This window comes from Pipra filicauda, unplaced genomic scaffold (assembly GCF_003945595.2).
Source record: "Pipra filicauda isolate LSUMZ 115617 unplaced genomic scaffold, ASM394559v2 scaffold858_size64990_pilon, whole genome shotgun sequence".
Classification (NCBI taxonomy): Eukaryota; Metazoa; Chordata; class Aves; order Passeriformes; family Pipridae; genus Pipra; species Pipra filicauda.
The window spans coordinates 33,906-60,346 of NW_024105040.1; the positions used below are offsets into that span (position 1 = coordinate 33,906).

At 50.0% G+C, this 26,441-nt stretch overlaps 1 protein-coding gene across 2 annotated transcripts; it reads left to right on the forward strand.

Moving 5' to 3' along the window:
* ANAPC1 (anaphase promoting complex subunit 1) lies at window positions 1–26,441 on the forward strand. 2 transcript variants are annotated; one of them, XM_027735317.2, is made up of 47 exons: window positions 1–311; window positions 1,035–1,196; window positions 1,340–1,391; window positions 1,947–2,056; window positions 2,252–2,334; window positions 3,147–3,220; window positions 3,477–3,622; window positions 4,261–4,481; window positions 5,134–5,343; window positions 5,630–5,725; window positions 5,970–6,060; window positions 6,177–6,242; window positions 6,397–6,534; window positions 6,748–6,888; window positions 7,153–7,213; window positions 7,491–7,678; window positions 8,432–8,506; window positions 8,882–9,147; window positions 9,411–9,502; window positions 10,158–10,306; window positions 11,008–11,086; window positions 11,165–11,201; window positions 11,301–11,371; window positions 11,469–11,647; window positions 13,718–13,944; window positions 15,133–15,251; window positions 15,673–15,944; window positions 16,437–16,671; window positions 17,585–17,676; window positions 17,834–17,968; window positions 18,093–18,175; window positions 18,276–18,354; window positions 18,902–18,976; window positions 19,495–19,571; window positions 19,759–19,849; window positions 19,968–20,021; window positions 20,269–20,462; window positions 20,696–20,782; window positions 21,278–21,395; window positions 22,029–22,106; window positions 22,467–22,534; window positions 23,365–23,503; window positions 24,044–24,130; window positions 24,589–24,684; window positions 24,782–24,980; window positions 25,487–25,621; window positions 26,168–26,441. In XM_027735317.2, the coding sequence occupies exons 1-47, from the start codon at window positions 99–101 to the stop codon at window positions 26,281–26,283; spliced, it is 5,856 nt and encodes a 1,951-aa protein (XP_027591118.2). In that variant the 5' UTR covers window positions 1–98; the 3' UTR covers window positions 26,284–26,441. The 2 variants fall into 2 exon arrangements, with proteins under 2 accessions (XP_027591118.2, XP_027591117.2); XM_027735316.2 differs by lacking the exon at window positions 26,168–26,441 and having other exon boundaries at window positions 25,487–26,159.

A 26,441-nucleotide genomic window follows, 5' to 3' on the forward strand; every position in this document is an offset into this window, starting at 1 on the left:
GTGAAGGAGCCGCCGGTGCCGGCCCGCCCGCGCGCCCGCCCCGGTGCCCGCGGGAGCCGCCGGAGCGTCCCCGGAAATAATGAGGATATCGGGGCCCCATGTCGGACCACTGTGACGAGAGGGCGACGATGATTGCGGCCGGCGACCTGCAGGAGTTCGCGCCGCGGGGCCGCGAGCAGAGCCGGCGGCACCCCAGCGCCCTGAGCCTGCAGCTGCGGCGGCTGCAGCCCGCGCCGGAGCTCTGCTCCTCCGACGGCGCCGCCGGGCTCGTGGGGTCCCTGCGGGAGGTCACCATCCACGACCGGCACCGGGTACGGCCCCGCCCGAGGCCGCGGGGAGCAGCCGGGGTGGGGAAGGGAGCTCGGAGCTCGCCCAGTGCCACCCCCGGCCGCGGGACGCTCCGGGCACCGCGTGGCTCCGAGCCCCGTCCCAGGGATGCGGCGGCCACAGCTCCTCTGGGCAACCTGTGCCGGGGCTTCACCGCCCGAATAGGGAAGAGTTCCTTCCCAATATCCCATCTGTCCCTGCCCTCTGGCACTGGGAAGCCATTCCCCCTTGGCCTGTCCCTCCACCCCTTGTCCCACGTCCCCCTCCATCTCTCCTGGAGCCCCTTTAGGCACTGGAAGGGGCTCTAAGGTCTCCCTGGAGCCTTCTCTTCTCCGGGTGAACACCCTCTGTGATGCAGACCGAGCCTAAGATTGGATCTATCCACACCCCAGCTGCTCTCTGAGAAGGAGTTTAGGAAAGAAGGGGGTTCACTCTGAATGTCATGGCTCAACACAGGGTCTCTCTTATCTGTTCCTCCCTTTTATATCCTTGGCTTCCGTAAAAATCACTCTAAATGGAATCTGATTGTCCCTTATCAGGAATCACAGATTGGCTTGGGCTTCAGGGACCTTAAAGCCCATCTAGTTCCAGCCCAGGTTGCTCCAAGCCCCATCCAGCCTGGCCTTGGACACTCCCAGGGCTGGAGCATCCGCAGCCTCTCCGGGCAGCCCGTGCCGGCTTCTCCTTACCGAGCCCCCGTTTTCCAGGAAAGCTGGCAGCTGAGGAAGGGCGTCAGCGACGTGGGGGACGAGGTGGACTACGACGAGGAGCTGTACGTGGCCAGCAACGTGGTCATCTGGAGCAAGGGCAGCAGGAGCCAAGCGTCCGCCGTGTACAAGGCGTTCACCGTCGACAGCCCCGTCCTGCAGGTGTGGGAACCCGGGAAGAGGGAGGCTGAGTGAATCCAGGTGGTGTTTTGGTTGGGGTTGTTTTGGGAGATAACGGGGAAGACGACCTCGCGTGGGGAGCGTCGGCTCGTTTGGGGTTAATTGGTCTCTGCGTTGGGTTTCAGGCCCTGTGGTGTGACTTCACCGTCCCCCAGGAGAAATCTGAAAAGGCTGATGGTGAGTGTCCTGGGCAAATGCTTGGAATCATGGAATTGCTTGGGTTGGAAAAGCCCTCCGAGGTCACCCAGTCCTACTGTTCCCCCAGCACTGCCAAGCCCACCACTAACCCATCCAGGTGGGTTTTATGGGGACTCCACCACTGCCCTGGTAGCAGCAGTGCTAGGGCTGGACAGCCCTTTTGGGGAGGAATTTTCCCAATATCCAACCTAAACCTCCCCTGGCACAGCTTGAGGCTGTTTCCTCTCACCTGTCCCTTGTTCCCTGGGAGCAGAGCCCGACCCTCACCTGGCCCCATCCTCCTATCAGGGAGTTGGAGAGAGTGAGAAGGTCCCCCCGAACCTCCTTTTCTCCAGGCTGAGCCCCCCCAGCTCCCTCAGGGATTCCTTGTCCCCCAGACCCTTCCCCAACTCCATTGTCCTCCTCCAGACACGCTCCAGGAGCTCATTCACCAAGCCTTGCTATGTCAAAAGCTTACTTCTTGTGTATGAGGGGTGTCTGAAAAAGGGAGGAACTTCACTGTCTAATTGTTTTTTCCTTTCTTTCCCCTCCCAGTCTCGGGTAGTGAGGAAACAGTAGAGAAGTGTATCTGCATCTTGCAGAATTCCTGTATAAATGTGCACAGCATGGAGGGGAAGGATTACATTGCAGCTTTGCCTTTCCAGGTGAGTTCTCTTCTACTTTTTGTCCACACAAATGCACCATTTTGGTTCACAAATGGTTCTGATTTATGTTCTCCTGCTCTCAAGATAAAACCCAAACATCTCATTTTGCTGTAAAATCCTCAAACGTAACCAATGTAGAAAATACTTGATTTTTTTTTCTTCACCATAAATCTATTTATCATCATTATTTTATAGGTTGCAAACGTCTGGCCAACAAAATATGGTTTGTTATTTGAGCGCAGCAGTTCTTCCCACGAGGTGCCTCCAAGCCCACCCAGGTATGGGATGAGGGGTCTGGGTTGTTTCCTGATAGATAATCTAATTATTCCTGTTGGATAATCTGATAAGGAGTGGACTTGTGAAAGGAGCTGTGGGTTTGTGATGGGAAAAGCTGGAATCAGGTGAAAAAGGAGGAGGGGGGTGGCTGCTCCATCCCTGGAAGTGTTCAAGGCTGGATGGAGCTTGGAGCAACCTGGGGTAGTGGAAGGTGTCCCTGCCCTCCATGGCAAGGGGTGGAACTGGATCATCTTTAAGGTCTCTTCCAGCCCAAACCATTCTGGGATGTTGATGTGATTCCTCCGGGCTTTTTATCCCATCCCAGCGATCCTGAGTGAGAACGCCCAAAATGGAGTGTTAAGAATTGTTTGGGAGTGGGAATAGGATCTGGGAGGCACAATATGGGAGTCACCGGCCTGATTTCATTAAGGTTTTTCCTGGGAATTGATTCCAGGCTGTGATGGTTGGGGAGACTCACTGAGGGGTTGTCATTGAGACATTTTCTCTCAGCTGCAGGATCCCGTTCCCTGTTGGGTGAGGATCCCAGTCCCTGTTGGGTGAGGATCCCAGTCCCTGTTGGGTGAGGATCCCAGTCCCTGTGGAAGCCCTCTGTGGATCCCAGAGGAAGCAGCTGGACTGTATGGGTTTCATGTGTCCATCCCAGGCACTTGGGATTCTGTAGTACCCAGCTGGGATTAGAAACAGAGGCCCTGAAAAGGTTGAATCTGCTCAGTTAAACCAGCAAACTTCTGGGAATGGCATAGAAGTCCCTACTGTCAGATTCCAGGTTCTCATCTGTTTGGTTTCTCCCTAGGGAGCCTTTGCCCACGATGTTCAGCATGCTGCACCCCTTGGATGAGATCACTCCTCTTGTCTGGAAGTCTGGAGGTATTTTTGCACCTTCAGGGGTGTCACTGGAGTCCCTCAGGGTGGGATCAAATCTCAGCGTGTGCCTTGAGCATTTTCTGTGTTAAAAAACGTGGAAATAATCACCTCCAAGTGACAAGTTAAAGCTGCTTCATGGGCAGGGAAACTGTTAGGAACAAAACCCAGAGGGTGGAGGGAAGAGGGCGTGGAAAATGCTCGTGATACTGTTACAGAAACGATCCTTCTGCCCTGACCGGTGCTAACTCCTGTTTCCCAGGTGTGTTTGGATCTTCCAGGGTGCAGTACGTGGCTGACCACACCCTGAGGATCGTGTTCCTCAGCTCTGACCCTTCCATTGTGATGACCTACGACACTGTGCAGAGCTTACACACGGTCTGGGCTCTCCGGAGGGTGAAGCCTGAGGTACCAATCCCACGTGGACTGAGTATCACTATAAAAACCCCTGGGTATTTCCATTTCCTGGGTGTAAGAAGCCCCTGGTACTTGTGATTTATTTGATTTATAAGAGTAAGGTGTTTGTTGGGGATGGTTGTTATATTTTTTAAGTAGTTCCTTGCGTGGGTTTGCCTGGAGCACAGCCAGGGAAGTCACATGATGGTGATGGTCATGGATCATGCAGTAATTAACAAATTATTCCATACATTGGAAGGTTTGGACTCCAAACTGTTGTGTTCTGTAAGAAAAGTGGGAAATAACTTAGTGGGAAGTAACTTAGTGCCGTGAAAACTTATTACTGTGAGGCTGTTGGGGTTGCCCAGAGAAGCTGTGGCTGCCCCATCCCTGGAAGTGTCCAAGGCCAGGTTGGGCAGGGTTTGAAGCAACCTGGGCTAGTGGAAGATGTCCCTGCCCATGGCAGAGGTTGGATTGGATGGGCTTTAAGGTCCCTTCCCACCCAAACCTCTCTGGGATTCTATGGAAACCATTGGAGCGGTTTCTGTGGGGTTGGTAGGAATAACTCTGTAGGCTGAGCACCTTCCTAGGCAGAAATTAACACCCAGCTGATGGAAAAAGCTCCTCCTGCCTGTTGGTTTGTGCCCCAGGAGCAGAGCATGGTGCTGAAGTTCCCGGAGCAGGTGGGCACTCCCCAGCACACGGCCACCAACAGCTCCCTGACCGCCCACCTCCGAAGCTTCTCCAAAGGAGACTCCCCTGGGGGCTCCCCTTTCCAGAACTACTCGTCCATCCACAGCCAGAGCAGATCCGGGTCCTCTCCCAGCCTGCAGTCCCGCTCCCCAACCATCTCCAACATGGCTGCCTTGAGGTGGGCACTGCACAGCACATCCCAAAGGATGGCAGCCAGGGAATTCCGCGCACATCTGGGTTTGCTGCTTGTCTTTCTCTGCCCTTAGAAGTCTGTCCTCCCGAGGTGCAGGTGCCTCTTGTGTTGCAGCACCTGAAAGCCCTCTTGGAATCCTCTTGCTGTGCCATTATCCCGACAGCACAGCAGGATAATCCTGTGCAGGAGCCAGGGAGGCTGTTCTGTCACGACACAGCCGGTCTGTCATGGAGTCAGGGAATATCTGCAGGTCCCAGGAGTGGGTTTGGGTCACTTTTCTAAAGAAAGCCACAATTGGAGGGAAGAGGTTGGGAGAGATTTTTCATGGAATGGACCATGCAATAAAAAAAGTTGGGTTTCTTCCTCCTGAAATCTCATCTGTTGGATTCTGACAGGGAAATTAATTGGAGAAATAGTTTCATGTGCTGGGAGGTGTGTTGGTAAAGGAATCTAACACTAAACTAGTTACTAGTTTAGGGTGGGATTTTGTTGCTTTTCAAAGCCCGGGTGTGAGCTCCCCGGGATTCTGTCCCTGATTGTAAAAAATCCACTTTCCAGCCACGTCCTGTGTCTTTTGATCCTGTCCCTGATTTTGAAGGTCCTCTTTCCAGCCGTGTCCTGTGTCTTCCCCTTGCAGCCGCTCCCATTCCCCAGCCCTGGGAGTCCATTCCTTCTCGGGAGTGCAGAGGTTCAACTTCTCTAGCAGCGCCCAGTCCCCGAAGAGGCACAGCCTCCCCCACTCCCCAAACAGCGCTTCCAACGACTCCTTCCTCGTGCCAGAAACAGAGCCCATCGTTCCCGAGCTGTGCATCGACCACCTGTGGACAGAGACAGTCACAAACATGAGGTCAGGAGCTTCTGTTGGGATGGGAGGGATTCCCGTGGCAGGAAATGGGGAATAAAGGGAAATCACAGCTTGTTTCTGCAGGTGGAGCCTCCTTAGGGTGGATTTGTGGATTGTACTTCCTGATTTTTTTTTGGGAAATGATGCTCCCTAAGTGCCTGGCTCCCTCCCAAAGAGAACTGGGCACTTGGAGCAGTTTTGCCTGGTTATTCCAGGCCCTCTGGATTGGTTTCTTGAGGTCTCTAAAGCGAAGCAGGTTCTAACCTGGTCCTTGTGTCTCTTTTGACAGAGAGAAGAATTCCCAAGCATCCAAAGTGTTTATTTCCACTGACCTTTGTGGGCAGAAGTTCTTGTGCTTTTTAGTGGAATCCCAGCTCCAACTGCGGTGAGCATTCCAACCTCTGGGGCAGGGGGAGCACTCTGGGAATTACCAGCTGGAAGTACAGCAGGGCTTTTAATTGGACTAGAAAAGTAAAAACAAGCTGACTTATTTTTGAGCAAAGCAAGGGGAAAAGGAACCGGATATTCCACAAAAAATTAACTGCACTGTTTTAAATTGTGTGGTTTCTTTCTGTGACAGCACCCAGGACAATCTTTTTGTGTTTCCTGTTGTTTTCCCTGATCCTTAGGTGTGTAAAATTCCAAGAGAGCAACGATAAGTCGCAGCTGATCTTTGGGTCTGTTACCAACATTCCAGCAAAGGACGCGGCTCCGGTGCAGGTACGTCCCTCCCTGGGGACTGCTCCCCTTGGAATGTCCTGCTGTGACACTTGTCACCCAACTGGAGTGTCCCTAATTAAATATAAGAAGCTGAATGTGCTGCTTGATTGTTCCAGGGCATCGACACACTCCTGGTCCTGGAAGGCAGTGGAAATCTGGTGCTTTATTCTGGAGTGGTTCGGGTGAGCCACAGTTTTCCCGTCCCTAATTTGTGTGCAGTGCTGGAAAGGGAGTTCTGTAAAATCAGTAGCACCTTGTAGCATAATTAAATCATCTTTTGGGCTTATTTTCAGCAAAAAAATCGAGTATTTCTTTTCCTTTTTCCCGCCAAAAAAGGTGGGGAAGGTGTTTATTCCCGGGCTTCCTGCTCCGTCCCTGACGATGTCCAACCAAATGCCTCGGCCAAGCACTCCCTTGGACAGTGTCAGTACTCCATCCAAGCCTTTGAATAAGCACCTGGGGCCCCTGGAAGAGGTAAGGAGTAAGGAAATATTCCTTGGAAAGGATTTAGTTGTAACAGCTTCAAACGATTGGTTGATCTTTTAACTTTCAAGGAATCTCTTGGAGCTGAATCTTTTCTTCTCGTTCTGTAAATCCCCTGAATAAACTGTGTTTAAAGAAGATCTGTTTAGTGCTGTTTATTTATTTATGATTTCCATAAACCCAATCATTTTTACCACTTTTCAGGGTGTGCTTTTGTCACCAGTTCCAGAGCTAAGGGATTCTTCCAAACTTCACGACTCGCCCTACGTCGAGGACTGTACTTTCCAGCAGCTTGGGACTTTCATTCAAGCTCTCAGAGATCCTGTCCACAACAGAGTAACTCTAGTAGGTGTTTTCCTGTCGTTCGAGGCCACACTTTGTTAGCAGAGATTATTTCAAGATAATTTCAGGCTCCATTCCAAGTGTTTCACGGAGCTGGCACCTGAGGTTGCAGATCTTCAGTGCAGCGAACAGCCAAGATTTGGGAATATCTTAACACACAAACTGATTCTGAGTTGGTAGAAAAGGACTCTGCCTTTACTTGGTGCATTTCCCAATTTAACTCTTCCCTTTGTTGATTTTTTTTTTTTTTTTTTTTTTTTTATTCAGGAGCTCAGCAATAACACCATGGTCCGGATCACTATCCCCGAAATTGCCACTTCGGAATTAGGTAGGACTCCAAAGCTTTGCTCTCTGTTACTGTGTGTTTTATTCCTGGGGAAGAGCTGAGATGCCAGTCCAGCAATGAGCAAAAAAAAGGAACATTTTCCCCTGGTTTTGTTTCAAATCAGAGGGTCTGTGCCCCACCTCAGCTGTTGGAGGCCGTGTGGCTTCCGCTGTGAGTTCCTAGAGAGTTAAAAGCAGGTCCAGCGAGAGGATCGATACGTGACGGAACAAATTCCAGGCAAACACAGCTGCTTTGTTATTTTCCCTCTTTCCCCCCCCAGTGAGGAGGTGCCTGCAGGGGCTCAAAGCCATCCTGCCCAAGGAGACAGCTGTGCAGGTGCTGGTCAAGTGGTACAACGCCTACAACGCCCCGGGAGGGCCCAGCTACCACTCCGAGTGGAACCTGTTTGTCACGTGCCTCATGAACATGATGGGATACAACACGGAGAGGCTCTCCTGGACACGGAATGTGAGCAAGTTCTTCTGGTTGGCATCGAAGCTGCTGGTAGCTCTTCAAGGTTCCAAAGGGTTCAAGAGAGGTGGTGCTGGAGGTTGTGCTTTGTCTTAAATCACAAAGTGCCCTGGAATCAATTCTGAAATGTTTCTGATTTCGGGCCTCTTGTGCTCTGTAGATTTATAAGGGGCTTGTCTGACCGTGGCAGTTGGTTATAAAAATAAATGATGAATCACAGAATGGGTCAGGTTGGAAGGGACCACAGTGGGTCATCAGGCCCAACCTCCCTGCTCAAGCAGGAGCACATTACACAGGGTTGTATCCAGATGGTTCTTCAAAATCTCCAGTGATGGAGACTCCACAGCCTCTCTGGACAATCTGTCCCAGTGCACAGTCACTGCACAGCAAAGAAGTTCTTCCTCATGTTCAGGTAGAACTTCCTGTGCATCAGTTTCTGCCCATTGCCTCTTGTCCTGTTAGCTGGCACACTCCAGCTCACACCCAACACCAATGCATTAAAGATTTGGTTCATCTAATCCACGTTAAATTTACTCTCATTTTAAACACAGATCACAGCTCAGATTGTTGTTTCCTAAAGAGGATGTTGAATTCCAGTGTCTATGGGTTCTTTCCCAGCAAAGTCTAGAAGTACCTCGAGTTATGTCATGTTGTGCTTGGTTTGAATTCAGGTTTTATGATCAGTGATTCACTTAGGAAACCTTGGGAGTGTCACTGCTGAGCTGCTTTCTCTCCTTTTATTTCTTGCAGCTCGACTTTGAAGGATCACTTTCCCCAGTCATTGCTCCAAAGAAGGCAAGGCCCTCAGAAACGGGGTCAGATGAGGTAAGAAAAGGTTCTCTCTTACAAACAGGGGGCAGTGGGGTTTGGTGTTGGCTTTTTTTAAAGGCAACACACTCTGCATGTGGAATTTCATCTGAGATGGAAACTTGGGGGAAAGAAAAGTTTTCCAAAGCTGCATCATGTGACCCTGCTTGTCAGGGTTCTCACTTCCAGAGGGAATTAGGATGGACTAAGGAACAAAGGCTTTGATTCTTTTATGGGAAGGATGAACCTTAATCATTGAATCTCCTGTGCAGCACCTTTTCCATCCAACAGTCACATTGGGATCCGTTTTTTGGGGAGAAAACTCCCCTGTAACAGTTCTTTGGCATTACTTTGCTGGAATCTCTGCCTCTCTTCCCTGTTTCTTTGCTCTAGGACTGGGAATATCTCTTGAGCTCTGACTACCATAGGAATTTCGAGTCTCATCCCGTTGCCAAAGCTTTGCGACTGGACCCCCTGGAAGTTTCCCCTTCCAAGGATGACTTTCCCCAGAGCCTTAGTTTGGACTCCTCCACCCTCCTTTTCAGCCACATTCCTGCCATTTTCTTTGTCCTGCACCTCATCTACGAGGAGCTGAAGCTGAACAGCCTGATGGGAGAAGGGCTCCGCTCCCTCGTGGTTCTCCTGGTCCAGCTGGCCAGGTATGTCCACCTGGAAAACCACAGGGTTGTGCATCATGCTCTGGCTGTTCGTTATCTACATGGGAAATCTGGGAATTGCACAGATTAGAACAGGCTTCCCATGTACTAAAGAAGATAAATGTTGAAACCTTTTATTTTTCCTGTGGCTCCAGATCCTTCCCCAGTAGCACCTACTCCCAAAGGATTCCCATCCAGGAAGGTGGAGAGTTTGTTTTTTTTTTTTTTTTCCTCCCCCTCTGGGACTCACCTCTCTGTCATTCCAGGGATTTGAAACTGGAAGCTTACATAGATTATTACTACAGAGATTACCCAGCCCTGGTCAAAACCTCCAGACAGACCTGCATCATTGACCAAGGTGAGTTCAGGAGGATATTCAGTGATATTTGGATATTCCCTTTGGGTTTGATGGTCCCCTGAGGCTTCTGGACTGAAATTAGCCCACTATAGCCAATAGTTGGTGCTTCCAGTGTTTCGTGGGAGCCTCCACAGAGCAATGAATGCTGTTTTCATCTTGGCAAAGTCCCAGCTCAGGCTGGCTGAGAAAATCTCTACCTGTGGGAAAAGCCTGGCAGTGAGAAGTGCCTCTCTTGTGGAAAGTATTGCTGGGCTGGTGGGCTCTCGGTTTCGAGTTCAGAAGAACCAAATCAGAGCTAAACCCACGAAAACTTCACCTTAAAATCAGGTCACACCTTGTCTGTGTGTCTGCTTGGTGTCCTGCCAGCTGGATTTTAGGGGTTGTGTAAGAAAAAACTTACCAAAAAAAAAAAAATCTCCTGGAATTGCTCAGGCTTTGCTACTTGGGTTTGTGGACAAGGAAGGCAAAGAGGTTGTAGCTCAGTTTAGTGTTGTTAACTTCCAAGGCTGTTCCCTATGGCAGGAGGGAGAAAGTTCTGAGGGAAATGCTGGATTTTTGTCACTCAGGGAAGTTCTGTAGGGCTTCCTTTGGGAATAATGGGGAATTATTGTGCCTTTGCCCTGAACTCACTGGCCTTGCTGTTCATGTGCTTAAGTCCAAACAGGTTTCATGCTCCATCCCTCCTTTTTCTCTGCTGAGCCTCCAAGTATCTTCCAGTGGCTGAGTTCCTGCCTGAAGGGAGAAGGAGTTCAGCCTTATCCCTATTTACCTGGGATCTGTGAACGGAGCAAACTGGTGGTGCTGGTACGTACTGGGGCACAGTGTGCTCTGTTCTGTCAGCACAGCAGCTCTGTGGGCAGGGTTTGCTCCAGCTGGCAGGGAAATATCCCTCATGGAAGCTGAAATGTTGATCCTGAGGAGAAAAACAAGGAGAAGAGACTCTTATTTTCTCCCTCCTCTGCCTGACCTGCCTGTGCAGAGCTCAGAGTTGGAAGGTCTTCATCAAAAAAAACCCACAAAATCTTTTTCTGAGTGTGATTTTTTTTTTTTTTCCCAGCTTCTCTTGTCTGGAAGCATTAAAAAGTAAATGGGGGGCTGATCCCTTGGATTATGCTGGCTGGAAAGCTGGAGTGGGAACAGCTTTTCACTTGGAGCCTCCACAATATCCAAGGTGTGGAGGAAACCAAACAGTGTCTATAATAATGTGTGTGTTCTGCAAGAGAAATGAAATGTGAGCAGGACGAGAAGGATGAGTGGGAACACGTTTCATTTCTTCACCTTTGCAGCAGTTATTAGGGAAAATTCAGGATGTCTTTTTTTCCCAAACTTTAAATGCAAAGCCTCAGAGTTTCTTGCTTGTTTCAATTGTTTCAATCTCCTTTTGCTGACAATAAACCTGCCCTGCTGTGGAGGTTGTATTACAGTTATTTCCTGCCTGTTCTGCTGGGAAGCAAAGCAATACCAGCCCCCAAAATGACCTGTTTTGGTGTCTCTTCCCTGTCCAGAGCGTGGCTCTCTATATCCTTGGGGATGAGAGCGCCGTGGCAAACGAAGCCTCCCATTACTTGTACAAGATCACATCAGGTAAGGACGCTCTGATGCCATCCTAGGATTGTGCTGTGCTTGGAAAACATGGAATTAATGCAGCCTTGTCTTTCCTAGGCCAACGGAAGCAGCAGATGGAACAGGACGACAATCGGTACGAGGGGTTTTAGTGGTGTTTTGTTGAGTTCTTGGCTTTCTGCTGATTCCTGGACGAGCTTTATTGGCTCCTCCTTAACTCTCCTGCGTTTTCCAGGTGCAGTTTCAAGCACAGCTCATCCGTTTCCAGCCTGGCTGAAAAATTGGTTCTTTGGATGACAAGTGTCGGTAAGAGCGGAATGAAAATAACATCATAACATGAGATACACTTGCTCCAGCTTTGATCACACAGTCTGTTTGGCTTCTTTACCCCCTTAATTTTAAGGTTTCACCCTGAGAGACCTGGAATCTCTTCCCTTTGGAGTGGCCCTTCCCATCAGGGATGCCATCTACCACTGCCGGGAGCAGCCGGCCTCGGACTGGCCGGAAGCTGTTTGTCTCCTCATCGGGCGCCAGGATTTGTCCAAACAGGCCTGTGAAGGGAACCTGCAGAAGGGAAAATCTGTGAGTGGGGCCACAAATGGGTTTCACAGTCCCGGGGCTTGGGCAGAGCAGCCGGTTCAGGAATTTCAGGGCATCCCAAGGTGCGGAATCGCAACGAGATCGAGGGTTTACGCACGTGAGGGTTTCGATATAAAGTCCAGGATCCAGCACAGGAATAGCTGTGGGAACTCAATATAAAACACATTTTAAACTTAATTCAGGCAAAAAAAAAATTGCCTCCAAACAGATTTTTGCCAAAATGTTTTGCCAAGACAATTTTTTTCCCCTCTGGAAATTTTTTGCCTCCAGAGCTGTTTGATTCCTCCTCCTCCTCTCGTCCTGCGGTGCTTTGTCCAGAGGCTCTGCCATCAAACCGTGGCAGAGGGAGAAGGAAGTGGGTGTTTCTCAGTCTGGCATCTCCCTCTCCTCTGGAAGAGCTGGATTGGGAAATACACCTGCCACATTTCAAGTTTTAGTTACTTGTATCCTGAGGTAAAATGATAAAAAAAAAAAAGTGTGGTGTTTTTCTCTTCGGCATTTTCTCCTCTTGGGTGGGAACCATCAGGATCACAGGGAATTTAATCTCGTTTAAATGTCTTTTATTGGAAGCCAAAAATCTTGTTGAAAGCTGGCATAAAACCACTTCAGGGCAGCAGGTTGTCCGTAGCTTTTCCCAAAGTCAGGAAGAGGGATTTGTAATCTCAAATACATCTCGGGCGAGATCCTTTTTGCTGCCTTGGCTTTGAGAGGATATTAAAATAATTCCAGTTTTTTATAACAGAGGGCTTCGCTAATAATTTCACATTAAAAACCTCATTGATTTAGCAGAAAAGTAAATTAACCACGTGTCCAAACTCCCACGTTAAAAGCCCTTTTTGTTTTCTGCTGGTGACGTTCTGCCCAACCGAAACCCTCGCGGATCACAAAAATGATGATAAATTTGATTTTATCACTGACTTTATAACAATGCCTCGAATAGGTGTTGCCTTAAAAGGGCAAAGTGCTCTTCAAACCCCAAATTGTTTGTCATTTCTCGGGAGGGCAGGGTGGAGTTTCCTGTTTCAGAACGGACGCTGGGTGGTGCAGTTATGAATTGAGATTTACTGTGTATTTATCAGAAGAAATTGGGTTTCATTCATCTGCTCCACATTTATTTGCCTTCCTGGGGGTCATGTGTTCCCAAAGAGCCACGGGCAGCCGTTCTTTCTGGTCCTCTGCATCACTTGGGTGATGAGAAGGAACAGGAGAGCAGAGTTTTAAGAGAGGATTTTTTAAATCTTGCGTGGGAAGAGGGTTTGCCAACAACTTTGGGGCCGTTCTAGTCATGTAGCTCTGATGGTGAAGCCCAGGTTGGCTGACAGCAACAAATATTTGGAGTTTTCTGCTGTGCAGGCTGTTTGTTTTAATAGGTAACCTGCTTTCCCAAGGTTGTTGCAGAGAGAATCCAGGTGGAAGCTCTGATTCATGAAAACATCCACGATCAGAAAAATAATGCAGGTTTCTTGGGCAGCACCTGCAGAACAGAAGATCTGACTGGGCTAATCCCAAACTGGGCTAATCCCAAAGTAGGCTAATCCCAAACTGGGCTGATTGTGGAGGGGAAAATTCTTTCCAGTTGCTCTGAAACAAGAAAGAGTTTGGAAAGAACGAGACCTATGTCCCGTGTCACCTCCTCAAGCTCAGCCCGGTGGTCCTTGATGTATTTGAGGTGTCGCCTTCTCTTCTCCTGATAGTTCTTTATCCCATTTCCATGGGCAAAAGTACTTGATTTCCACGTTCAGAAATCCTCCTGGCCTTTGAATTCCCGTAAGGAGCACGTGATTGTGGGAGTATTTCAAGTGGCTCCAAGTTAAGTAGACCTGATCAATGCATTCGAGCCTGAACTGGGCGTTAAGTTAAGCCTGAGTGCAGGGCACAGAGAAAAGGGTTGGATTCCATAATCCAAAAGTGGTGTTGATGCTGCACAAGTCAGTCCCTTGTATTCACAGACCCATCTCGTGGTCGTGCTGGGGTGAGTTCAGCCCGCGGTGCTGATATTTCCAACCCTGGAATCACGTCCTTTCCTTTCCTTCCTTCCCCTCTCCCTCGCAGTCCGTGGGCTCGGTGCTGTCCTCGGACATCCCCTCCGCGGCCGAGTCGGAGGAGGACGAGGACGGCATGAACGACATGAACGAGGAGGTGATGTCCCTGATCTGGAGCGAGGATCTGAGGGTGCAGGAGGTGAGGAGGCTCCTCCAGAGCGCCCGGCCCGTGCGGGTCAACGTGGTGCAGATGCCGGAAGCGAGCGACCACGAGTACATAGAGGAGAAGGAAAACAGGTAAAGGAGCGTGGAATCGTGGAATGCTTTGGGTTGGGAGGGACCTTAAAGCTCCTCTCGTTCCATTCCACTTCCACCAGACCAGGTTGCTCCAAGCCCCGTCCAGCCTGGCCTTGGAACTCTCTCTGTTTCCAGCTGTTTCTCATTAATTTGGCTCTGAAAGGATTGTCTGGGTGTTTTCGGTGGCTCAGAGTTAAGTGGATCTAAACAGGGCAATATTAGGACTCATAGAAAAGGGTTGGATTTCATAATCCAGGTCGTTGGAGCTCCATGAACATGAGAGCTCTGCTGTGTGTGAGTTGGAGGGCCCCTGGGATCAGCAGCAGATGGGAAAGACAGTGAGTCTCAAACCCAAACAGTTGGGATCAGCTGGGGGTTGAAAGCAGCTTGTAGCACTTTTTTTTTCCACCTAAAAGATGTGATATATAAGCAGGACCTGCTCTGGGGAGAACAAAACATCATCCATCCCCTGCTTAAAGCTGGAGGACACTTTTGTTCAGGGCTGGTCTTGGCTCAGGGGACCTCATTAATTCTACACAGAACACACTCAGTGTCCCATCCCTCTGTCTTTTGAAACCTCCTGTGCCCAGTGGCCTTGTGATTGTCCCCCATCCTGCTTCTTTAATCACTAATTTTGGGGGTGTTAAAAGTATCTTCTTTAAAAAAGAAAACAGAGAAAAAAAGCGAATTTCAGGACACAGTTAGCAGGCAAAACCCTCTACAGGAGTAGGAATATATCAAATTATTGTGTGAGCTACCAAGCTGAGTAATCTGACGAGTCTAGAAAGTGTTTCCAGAGTAAATCATAGAGAACTGTGGTCAGGGTTCTTGGAAGCACCTTATGAACTCTCTACGTGGGTTTTACACCAGTCATAGCAGGATCCCACCAGCTCTGGTTGGCTTTCTCCTGTCACCTCACCTCTGATATGGCTGGGAAATGTCCACAGCAGAGGTTGTTTTAAGCAGCTTTAGGGAAAATTGGTGGCAAGTTTCAACAAGGTGTCAGTAAAATGTGTCTTTGAGATTCATCTTGTGAAGACCAGAGGGTGGGGTCAAAAGAAAGAGGGAAGACTCGGGGGGAAAAAGTGTTTTTGTCCCGTACCTGTTGCCTGGAGGTTCATTTTGTGCCGTGCAATTGGAAAAGTTCTCCATGTTGAGCACTTGGCTTTGGTTTCATGTGCCCACCAGGTTGTTACAGCTGTGCCAGCGAACCATGGCACTCCCAGTGGGGCGAGGAATGTTCACCCTGTTCTCCTACCACCCCGTTCCAACGGAGCAGCTGCCCATCCCGAAGCTGAACCTCACCGGTACGTGGCTCAGTGGTTCCTTCCCGACCAATCCAGTGTTTCACAGATGGCTGGAGATTCTTTCAGAGGTTATCCCATTTCCTTCTGAACTTCTGAATTTGTGTAGCATCTCCTGTGCTTTTCTGCGGAGAGTTGCATGACTGAAGTGTGATTTTTGTGATGTAGCAGCTCTTGGGGTTTGAATCAGTGTTTTTTGTTACCAAACACTGAGACCTGACATCAGGTGCACTCTGAGAAACACAGGGAAGTGAAAAAATTAGTGCTGGAGTCACAAAGGACAGAGATCCTGGGAAGTTGCTGTTTGATCTGTGCTGTCCTGGCGTTCCTGAAGGCACCGGAGGGCGACTCTGATCGGAGCCGTTCCCTCCCTTGGCTGGTTTGGATGTTCCTGGTTGCTGTTAACTCCCTCTCTCCTCGGCAGGCCGTGCCCCTCCCAGGAACACCACCGTGGATCTGAACAGTGGGAATATCGATGTGCCTCCCAACATGGCCTGCTGGGCCAGCTTCCACAACGGGGTGGCCGCCGGCCTGAAGATCGCTCCCGCTTCCCAGATAGACTCCGCCTGGATCGTCTACAACAAGCCCAAAATTGCAGAGCTGGCCAACGAATACGCAGGATTCCTCATGGCCCTGGGCCTCAATGGGCACCTCACCAAACTGGCCACGCTCAACATCCACGACTACTTGACAAAGGTGAGACCTTCTGGAGAAATCCCTGTGGGATTTGGGCCCTTCCGGCAGAACGAGAAGGAAAAACCAACAGGTTTCTCTTGAACCACTGGGGTAGAAGTTTTCCTGCTGTGGGAGAATAGCAGAGTGGCTGCATATTAGTGGTTGTGGTGCAGGACTGAGGATGGTTTGGGCTGGAAGGACCCTTCCTCAACACGAGGAAGAACTTCTTTCCATGGGGGGAGCAGAGCACTGGGACAGCTGTCCAGGGAGGGTGTGGAATCCAAACCTGCCTGGCCTCATTCTGGTGTCACCTGCTCCGGGTGGTCCCTTCCAACCCTAAATATTCTGGGATTCCCTGAAATTAAGAAACTTCACTTCCACTCAGCAATTTTCAGCAATTCCCTCACTAGGCCCTTCCCACGGTGCACAGCCCGTTGGGATGTGGGAGTGGGTCCCTGGGACAGGTCTTTTCCCATCCCTGAAGGTTCCTGCTGTCCCTGTTCCCTCCCCCAGGGCCACGAGATGACCAGCATCGGGCTGCTGCTCGGCGTGTCCGCCGCCAAGCTGGGCACCATGGACATGGCCATCACCCGCCTGCTGAGCATCCACATCCCCGCCCTGCTGCCCCCCACCTCCACCGAGCTGGACGTGCCCCACAACGTGCAGGTGGCCGCCGTCATCGGGATAGGCCTGGTCTACCAGGGCACGGCCCACAGGCACACGGCCGAGGTGCTGCTGGCAGAGATAGGTGGGCGCCAGCACCGGGAAAAACGGGATGAGCGCCGGGAAGGGCACTGGGGAGCTTGGAAGGATGGGTTTGTACCTCCTGCCTCTGGTTTTGCAAACCTGGTGGGCCTGTTTTCGGGGGAGCAGGAGCTCCTGAGAGCTGTTTGAGCTCGTTAGAAGGTTCCGGAGGGGAGGTGTCGGTGCTGGACCTGCTCCAGGTGGCCCTGGACTTGGTGATCTCCAGAGGTCCCTTCCAACCCTAAATATTCTGGGATTCCCTGAAATTAAGAAACTTCACTTCTGCTCAGAGATTTTCAGCAGTTCCATCACTGGGCCCTTCCCGTGCATAGCCCGTTGGGATGTGCACATGGATCCCTGGGACAGGTGTTTTCCCATCTCTGGGAAAACCTGGGAATTTTGGTGTTCTGAGTTCCCCTGCTTGGAATTTTAAGGCTTTTTTAACCACCGATGTGGTTCTGAACAGCAGATTTGGGATCTCAGTTGTGTCCTCCTTCTGTGCACGTCCCAGTTTTTATTTGTAACAGCCTTTATCCATGTTTTTATGTGGAGCTTTACTGGGAGACTCTGTGGTTTATTAAATAGGGAATGGGATGAATTTTAAGGGTGGAATTGTTATGCTTTTGGTAATTAGGGATGTGCAGTCTCTTTTAGCAGCAGCATTTGGACAAGTCCAGGGATCTTAAAGCGTTGGCATTCTCAGCATGTCTCTGAACTCCAGCCACAACATTTAGGAGGGGGTTGCCATTTAGGGATGGATGGATGAAGTGCCAGTTCCTTGGAATTCCACTGAGGGCTTTCCTGAGAAGGGACAGATATCTTTTCCCTCCTCTCATTAGGAACGTAGCTCTTAATTAAACCACTGTTTGCTCAGCTGGAGTTTTAAAAGATGGATTTTGCCGGTTTGTTTTCTCCAGGGCGTCCCCCCGGGCCAGAGATGGAATATTGCACCGACAGGGAGTCCTATTCCCTGGCATCTGGGCTGGCCCTGGGCATGGTGTGCCTCGGGGTAAGTCAACTGCAATTAGCAGAACGCTCGTTATCCATTGGGATGGGATTGTAGGAGCTGTTTCACCCCGACTCCCGGCTGCTGTGGGCCAAGAGCAGGGGGTTTTCTCCTCGAGGAAGTCACTCCCATGTTTTTCCTTCTCCTCTCTGCTCCTCAGCACGGCAGTAACCTGATAGGGATGTCAGACCTCAACGTTCCCGAGCAGCTCTACCAGTACATGGTCGGGGGCCACCGGCGATTCCAGGCGGGAATGCACCGGGAGAAGCACAAGTCTCCCAGTTACCAAATCAAGGTGCGTGCTGCTGGCTTTGGTGGAAGCCTGAGCAGTGTCTCAAGCCCTGGGTGACTTTGGGAGCGCACACACCCGGCTGGGGTCATTCCCTTCCCACCTGGAGGTGTTCCCTGTGTTTCCACAGGAAGGCGACACCATCAACGTGGACGTGACGTGTCCCGGTGCCACCCTGGCGCTTGCCATGATCTACCTGAAGACCAACAACAGGTATGGACCTTGGGATTGCTGCTCTTTGAACCGCTGTGGTGTTGGCTCTGCCCTTTGGGAGTTGCTGGGATGTGACCTGTTCCTTCGCCGTGCTCCGCAGATCCATCGCGGACTGGCTCAAAGCCCCGGACACCATGTACCTGTTGGACTTTGTAAAGCCAGAATTCCTTTTGCTGAGGGTAAGATTTGCTTTGGTTCCGTTCCTCAGTCCATTTAACCGATGGGTTTTTTTAATTCCAGTCCTTATTCCCATCACCCAGAATCCCTTGGATCACTGGTCTCCCCTGTTGCTCTCCAGCCCAACTCACCCCTTCCAGCAATTTCTCCTTGTGCTAAGGCAGCTTCCTTGTCATCCAGCACAGGATTCAGGGAGAAATATTTGAAAGACACATTTTATGTGCAACGTTAAATGAAATTTTGGGGTGCATTTCTATAGCCTTTCCCAATGTTACAGATAAATGGAGTTATAAGTACATAGGGAATTTTCGCTTTGCCCTTACAAGGATTTCTTCTGGGGTTTCTTTTTTCTGGAAGCAGAATTTGCACATCTTAAAGTAAAAGCTCTTTTCTCATTTCTGATACGAATAATAATAAAAAAAAACTGTAGAAAACAGGCAGCTGGATTGTCTGTTTTTTGGGGATGGAGTAAGGTCATGAAAAATACCATTGTTGTTTGTGTGGTTGGGGTTTTCCTTCCCTATGTTTTGGCTTTCTCCCTGTTTTCAGACCTTGGCTCGGTGCCTGATTTTGTGGGATGACATCCTGCCCAACTCCAAGTGGGTCAACAGCAACGTGCCTCAAGTAGGTGTTTATTTATGTTTGGGGTCTTTTGCTTCCCAGTTTTCCACCTTCCCAGGGTTGTTCTGGATGGGAACAACTCCGTGGCCACGTGAGGTGCACAAGGAAATGTGCATTAACAGAGGTGCCATTGGATCCCTGGAGTGTTTTGGGAGTACTGGGGACTGGAAAGAAGGGGATTGAGGAGGGATGTGACTGTTTCAGGACAGAAAGGGATTAAACAGGAAGGGATTAAACTTTTCCCCACATTGCCCGGGAAAGAAGCCGAGTGCAAAACAGCTGCATTAGGAGTAACTTCTCAACAGTGAGATCAGTGATATTTCAAGATATTGAATGGAATTTTTAAGACCAAATTAGATCAATACCTCTGAGAAGTACAGGGTGCTGACCTGGGAAGAAAAACCCAACAGCTTTTACGTGCCTGTGCCGCGGATTTGTTTTATATCACTTCGATGGGCCGGAATTTCAATTAAAAACAGGCTTTCCCAGGATGAATTTTTTTCCCCTTATGCTTTTTACAGATCATAAGGGAGAACATTATCTCCCTTCACGCCACGGAGCTGCCTTCCTCCGAAGACCTGAGCTTGGAAACGCTGGCGTGAGTGACATCCAAAAAAACAAACCTCTTCCCTAAAAAAAACCAAAACAAACAAACCCACAACCTAATCCTTTTCCTGCAAAAAAACAAACTCTTTTTTTTTCACTGGTGGAGGAGTTTGTGGCCCGTATTCCGAGGAGGAGAAGAGAGGGGTGTGTGGTCATTTCCTGTTTGTGTTGTTCCTTAGGCAAGCCCACGTCTACATCATCGCCGGAGCCTGTTTATCCCTGGGATTTCGCTTCGCCGGCTCGGAAAACCTGGCAGCATTTCAGTGCTTGGTAAGGGGGGGAGGGGTTGTATTTTCCCCTTCCACCTCCAGAGAGCTTTCACTTTTCTCCTTAGGATCTATATTTTTATTTAGGATCTGTATTTAGGGTGCGTTTCTTTGCTTTCCAGTACAAATACGCCACGGATTTCCTGAAGTGTTTGTCGGCTCCGACAGCATCCATAGTAAGTCCTTCCTGGTTTTCCTCTCGCTTTGTGTGACACACTTTGATAACCCCCAGCAAAACCTGGAGGCAAAGAAACCCAGCCCTTTCACCCATTAATTATAGGATGGGAATTACAGGCTGGGAGTCATGTTGAAGGGCTTCGCTGCTTCTCCCTTTTGCTGTGGGTTGTGGTTTCCAAGCTCTGAGGTGGAAAGCAGCGGATCAGCACGACCACAGGAGTAATAAAACCTCTGCTCTGCTCCCAGACAGGTCACTATAACCTGGAGACGTGCCTGAGTGTCCTGCTCCTGGCTCTGGCCATGGTCATGGCCGGCTCTGGGAACCTCCAGGTCCTTCAGCTTTGCCGTTTCATGCACAAGAAGACGGGGGGAGAGATGAACTACGGCTTCCACCTGGCTCATCACATGGCTCTGGGGCTCCTCTTCCTGGGAGGAGGAAGGTGATTTGCCACTTCCAAAGGCAGGGCTCATCCCTTCTTCCAGTTTCCTTCATTTTCCTGTTTTTTTTTCCCTACATACTGATGCATGAACACATCTTCTGTGGCAAAGGAAGTGCCACGGGAATGTTTCTGACTCATAAACTCCTTTCCTCGTCCCTGGGACACCAAAATATTTTGAACTCCTGTGTTTTTTAGCAGGGAACCTAAAAGATAATGTTGTTTTCTCCCTACAGATACTCACTGAGCACTTCAAACTCTTCAATTGCTGCTCTCCTTTGTGCCCTGTACCCTCACTTCCCTGTCCACAGCACGGACAACCGGTAAGGCTTTGCTGGGGATCCCGTTTCCTTAGGGATCCTTAGGGATTCCTGTTTCCCTAGGGATCATGTTTCCTTGAGCTAAACCATCTCCTTACAAAAGACAGATTGTGAGGTTTTACCTAAGTGGTCTGTAAATACATTTTTGGAGGTTTTCCACCAAAGGGAAGTGGAGAACAGAAGAAATGAGTGACAAGTGGTGATGAGAAGGGAAACACCAACAGGTTTCCTGAGGCTGTACTGTGCTCCTGTGACTTGCCTTCTCAGCTGGAAAGATTTTCATGCAAGATCTGTCCATACATGACCCTTAATCACTTCTGGTTCCAATCCATTAAGTCCCGGCCTGTCAGTTAACCCACACACGTTAAAAAACATAAACCGTGGCCACACGTTTCCCTTTAGTTTCACCACCAGCTGGATTTGGTTGTGGAGCCAGGCGTGGTTTGGTGTTTGGGGGTCATTCCCTGCCCGTGCTGAGCTCCTGATTCCCACCCCCAGGTACCACCTCCAGGCCCTGCGTCACCTGTACGTGCTGGCGGCGGAGCCGAGGCTCCTCACTCCCGTGGACGTGGATTCCAACACTCCTTGCTACGCCCTCATAGAGGTGACCTACAAGGTAACGTGGCTGGGAGGCCTTGGGGAAGGTGGGGGAGATGCCTGGGCACTGGAATTTATGCAGGTTTTCATCCAGGGTTAGGTTGTTTCAAGCTGTGGTAAAGGCGAGCGGGATTCCCTGCAAATAACTGAAGGGTTGGGCTCAACCCACTCCCACCTCACATGTGCTTTGATGGCACCTGGAGGGCAGAAGAGAAGTCACCACAGTGTCTTCAAACAGTCAGGGGGTGTCATGGCTGACCCAGGTTCTCCTCCCTTTAAAGAAGGACTTCCAAAGGCACAGGGGTGGCTGGAACCACCTGCTCGGGAAAGGACCAAAGGAAGGGTTCCTGGGATTTTCAGGTGGTTCTGGCAAAGAGTTCTCCACGTTCACAGCATACTTTGCTTCCCAGACTTTCCCATTTCAGACTTGCCCACGGCTGGGTGTTGATCCATCCGTGGGAAATTGGCTTTATTCATGTTTCCTGACATGAAGGGCAGTGCCAGTTCCGAGTCCTGCATTTACTCAGGGCTCGGGAACAGAAACCCCCCCAAACTGCTGCCAGGGGAGTTGTTCCCCACAAGATGCCCTTTTTCTTCCCTTTTCCCATGACAATGAGCTCTCCTAACCTGGGAATCCTGTGGCATTTTGAAGGGCACCCAGTGGTACGCGGAGGCCACCGAGGAGCTGATGGCACCCACGCTTCTTCCAGAGCTTCACTTACTGAAACAGGTAAAGGAACTCTCCATTTTAATGGAAAACCACCCGTTTTTGTGTCACAGAGAGTGCAGGAGCAGAGATTTAGGGATTTTTTGATTCCCTGCCCAACGCTGTCCTGTTGCAATGACTCCAGGGAGTTAAATTAAGCCACATGCTTCTCTTTGGTCTTGACCAAGATCTTCCAAGATCTGATGGGACGGGGGAGTTCCCTGTGCCAGAAATTTCACTGCAGGAGGCACAAAGCTCCTCCTCCTGAATTTTCTGGCTGAGCAGCAGAAAAAGGGCCCAGAAAAAAAAAAAAAAACTGTCAAAACCCCTCTTAATTTAACGCTTCTGTTTCTATTTAATAAAAAAACCTGCTTCTGTTGACAGATCAGAGTGAAGGGACCACGGTACTGGGAATTATTAATAGATTTGAGCAAGGGAACCAATCACCTCCAGTAAGTATTTTTAATGCCTCACTGAATAACGAGCTTGTAGTAATTTTTACTGAATGTTTGGGTTTTGTTTTTTTTTTTTAACCCCTCCCACGGATTAGAAAGAAGCAGAAGCCTGGCTTTGCTCAGGTCTTGCTGCTGTGCATTTGGCAGCACTTTTTTTTTTCTTTATTTTTTTTTTTAGGGGGGGAGGTGGGCTTGAAGAAAGAAAACTGCGTAGTTGGTTTCGCCTATTGATGTGAATAATTCATGCAAAAAAAACAGGGGGCAGGGGAAAACCTGATAGTAAAAACCACAGAAATTGGGCAGCGGGATGGAGCAGCACCAGAAAGCAGCTTCGCACTCATGGTTTTGGTTTGGTTTTGAGTGGCTGTGATGTCACGTTTCCCAGACTGTTGGGGCTGTTACTGCTCTGTGAAAATGCTATTTTGCTCGCGGTACAAAGCACTCACTGTGTTTTTGACACGCTCAGGAGGTGTTGGGCAGCTGTGGGAACCAGAGGTTTTACCGGAATACAGGATTTGGGGTGAAATCAGTGTCAGCTTTGCACTTTAACATGGGTGGTAAAGGAAACCGGCTGCGCCTCTGCTCAGCCACGGGGCTCTTCTAGTTCGTTTGAAAGCCATTAATGAACAACTGAATCACATCCAACCTGCCCCTGAACACTTGCAGGAATGGGACTGGCAGGAATGCCCAGCTTCTCTGGGCAGGGTTTAAATAATTAGGACAAAGCCTGAAAGGGAATGTTATTGCCTGGGAGCTGTGGGAGCTCTGTTTGCTCTCCAGGCTGCCTGTCTGTGTCCATTTAAACAAGTCCCATTGTGCTGTTCCAGGTCGATCCTCTCCAAGGGTGGCATCCTGTACGTGAAGCTCAGGGCTGGGCAGCTCTCCTACAAGGAGGATCCCATGGGATGGCGCAGCCTCCTGGCACAGACCGTCACCCACCGCAACTCCGAAGCGCGGGCCTTCAAGGTATCCCTCCTGGAACGGCCTCCTGCCAGGGATACTTCTGTCCAGGATGGGCGTGGGCATGGAATCATTTAGGCTGGAAAAGACCTCCAAGGTCGTGGAGTCCAGCCTTTAGATTGTGGAGTCCAACTTTTAGATCAGGAATCCAACCTTTAGATCAGGAAGTCCAACCTTTAGATCATGGAATCCAAACTTTAGATCATGAATCCAACTTTTAGATCAGAGATTCCAACCTTTAGATCACAAATCCAACCTTCAGATCATGGATTCCAACCTTTAGATCAGGAATCCAACCCTTAGATCAGGAATCCAACCCTTAGATCAGGAATCCAACCCTTAGATCACTGAATCCAACTTTCAGATTGTGGACTCCGACCCTTAGATCACGGATTCCAACCTTTGGTGTGGGTTACAACCTTCTCACTCGTGTTTTGGAAGGTTTGGTTATTGATTGCTGCTGCCTTTGTGCACCAAACCCAAAAAGTTCATTTTTAAGGGTGTGTTTTAATCTCTTTTTTTTTTTTTTTTTTTTTAATTTCCCAGCCAGAAGCCATCTCTGCTTTCACTTCTGACCCCGCTCTCTTCTCCTTCGCCGACTATTTCTGCAAACCCACTGTGGACATGGACCAGGTAGGGTGTGTTGGTGGGGACCAGCACTTCTGGCGTGGATAAAAGGTGGGGAAAACCTTCACTAAACTCTGGAGCAGAGTCCAGCCCTCCAAGCAGCGGGAACAGGGAATATTCTACGGGATGTTTTGTAACACAAAGGTGTAAAGGGGTGGTGACCCTCTAATTTTTGTTGGTTTGGTATTGGGGTTTGTGTTCCATTCCTTGAGGAATGTGTTTAACAAAACCAAAGTGTCCTGAGGCATTTAGGGGAAGTCAGGGAGGGGTTTGGGTGTTTTGCTTGGAATTTCTTTGCACCAGGTGACTTAAGGGAGGGAATAAAACACAAATTTAACGATCAAGCTGTGTGGCATCATTAGCATCCCAGATTGCTGCAATGTCAGCAACGTGGGGCAACTTTAATGGAAGGAAACACAAGTAGGAACGTGAATAAACCACGTCTGACACGTGTCCTTGATCAGAAACAGGAAATCCTGGACCTTTTCTCTTCCATCCTTTACGAGTGCGTCACCCAGGAGAACCCCGAGATGCTGCCCACGTACATCGCCATAGATCAGGTGCAGCCAGCTCACACTTCTGCTTCAGGGAACGCTTTGGGACACTTTTTTGGGGGGGGGCAGAGAGTGTTCACGTTGTGTTTTCCCCCTCTCCCAGGCCGTGAGGAGGTTGGAAAGGGGGGAGATGTCGGAGACGTTCGAGCTGTGGCAGATCAAGCTGGTGCTGGAGTTCTTCAGCTCCCGGAGCCACCAGGAGAGGATGAGCAGGAACCCCAACCGAGGGCTCTTCATGAACTCGGAGTTCCTGCCCGTGATGAAGTGCACTATAGACAACACTCTGGATCAGTGGCTGCAAGGTAGGGAGGAGAGATCTCTAAGCCAGCTCTTCACGGAATTCCAGGCTGGTTTGGGTTGGAAGGGACCCTAAAGACCCTCTCATTCCATCCCCTGCCAGGGGGGTGGGCAGGCAGGGACACCTCCCACCAGACCAGGTTGCTCGCCTGGTTCTTGTCTTGCTGATCCAGGTTGGCAAGGGAAAGGCAGGCACTGGGATAAACCATCCTGTTTTCAGTTTGGTGTGGAACCAGTCCCTGAGGAATTCTGTTAGCCTGTAGCAGTGGGAGGTTTGGTTCATGATTCCCAGAGAAAATGCCTAAAATTCCTAATCCTGCACTGGGAGAATTTTCCAGGAGGGGTGGCCACAGCAGGGAACAGGGTGTAGGGTGACCATGGCAGAAGGAAGGAGGTTGGAAAACAAGCCCCCAGCCCACCTCCTGTGGGGAGATGGAGATTTTTCTGCAGAAACCCAGTTTCCTCCACGAAATGCTTCCTGAATTTCCCTGGTGTGCCTTGTGTCTCGCAGCTGGAGGGGATGTGTCCCTGCATTCCTACCTGAGCGGGCAGCCCCCAGAGGAATCCCAGCTGAGCATGCTGGCCTGCTTCCTGATCTACCACTCTGTGCCCACACCAGCCCAGCTGGCAGCTGGAGGCTTGGAAGGTGAGTCTGGAGCTGGGATCCAGGGAAATCCTGGCCCCTTTCACTGGGCAGCTTTTCCTCCCTCAGCCCAGCCCAGGATACACCAGTGCTCTGCTCTCCTGAGGAAACTCAACTGGTCTGCAACTTTGGGAGCTCTGTGCCCTGCTTAGGGCCGTGACAGGAATGTCACCCCCTCCATGGGGAGAGGGATTTGGGGCTGGAGGCTTCCCAGGGAGTGCTCATCCCAGGAATCCTGTGCTGGCCACAGCCCTGAGCATACACATTCCTGTGTCTGGGCTTGGATGATTCCAATCAGATGCTTGCTACACACCTCTCCTCTGGGTATTGTCTTTGTGTTCTTCTCCCTGATGGAATTTGGGATTTCTTACAGTTTTAATGTAAAAATTGATCTTATACCCAGCATTGCAACCTTGGGATCTCTGGGAAAACGCCTCCGGAGGCTCCACCAAGGGAGCTCTGCTCTATTTGGAGCAGAGCTCTATTTGGGGCAAACCTGACCCTGCTTTTGCCTCGTTTTCTTTGTCTTGGATGTTGGTTTTTTTTTAGGGAGCAGGAGCTTCTCGGAGCTGCTGCTGAAGTTCAGGCGGCTGCACATCCCGGTGCGGGCGCTGCTCCGGCTCGCGCCGCTGCTCCTCGGGAACCCCCAGGCCATGGTGCTGTAGGACCACCCAAAACCCGCTTTATTTTGTACCTTCTCAACCACCAAACTCACCCCCAGCCGTGGCAACGGACAGGAGTTATTTATAAATTGTTACCACGAGTGAAAAAAAAACAAAGAATTATAAAAGTGAGGTCATAATAAATTTACTTTTGTAACGAA

What these genes read in the sequence shown, in the direction of transcription:
- ANAPC1 (XM_027735316.2), top strand. Translation starts at nt 99, where the DNA reads ATGTCGGACCACTGTGACGAGAGGGCGACGATGATTGCGGCCGGCGAC. An exon ending in TTTATTCTGGAGTGGTTCGG is followed by an intron (nt 6,243 to 6,396) that starts GTGAGCCACAGT and finishes CCGCCAAAAAAG; the next exon opens with GTGGGGAAGGTGTTTATTCC. An exon ending in CTCTTCCTGGGAGGAGGAAG is followed by an intron (nt 20,463 to 20,695) that starts GTGATTTGCCAC and finishes TTCTCCCTACAG; the next exon opens with ATACTCACTGAGCACTTCAA.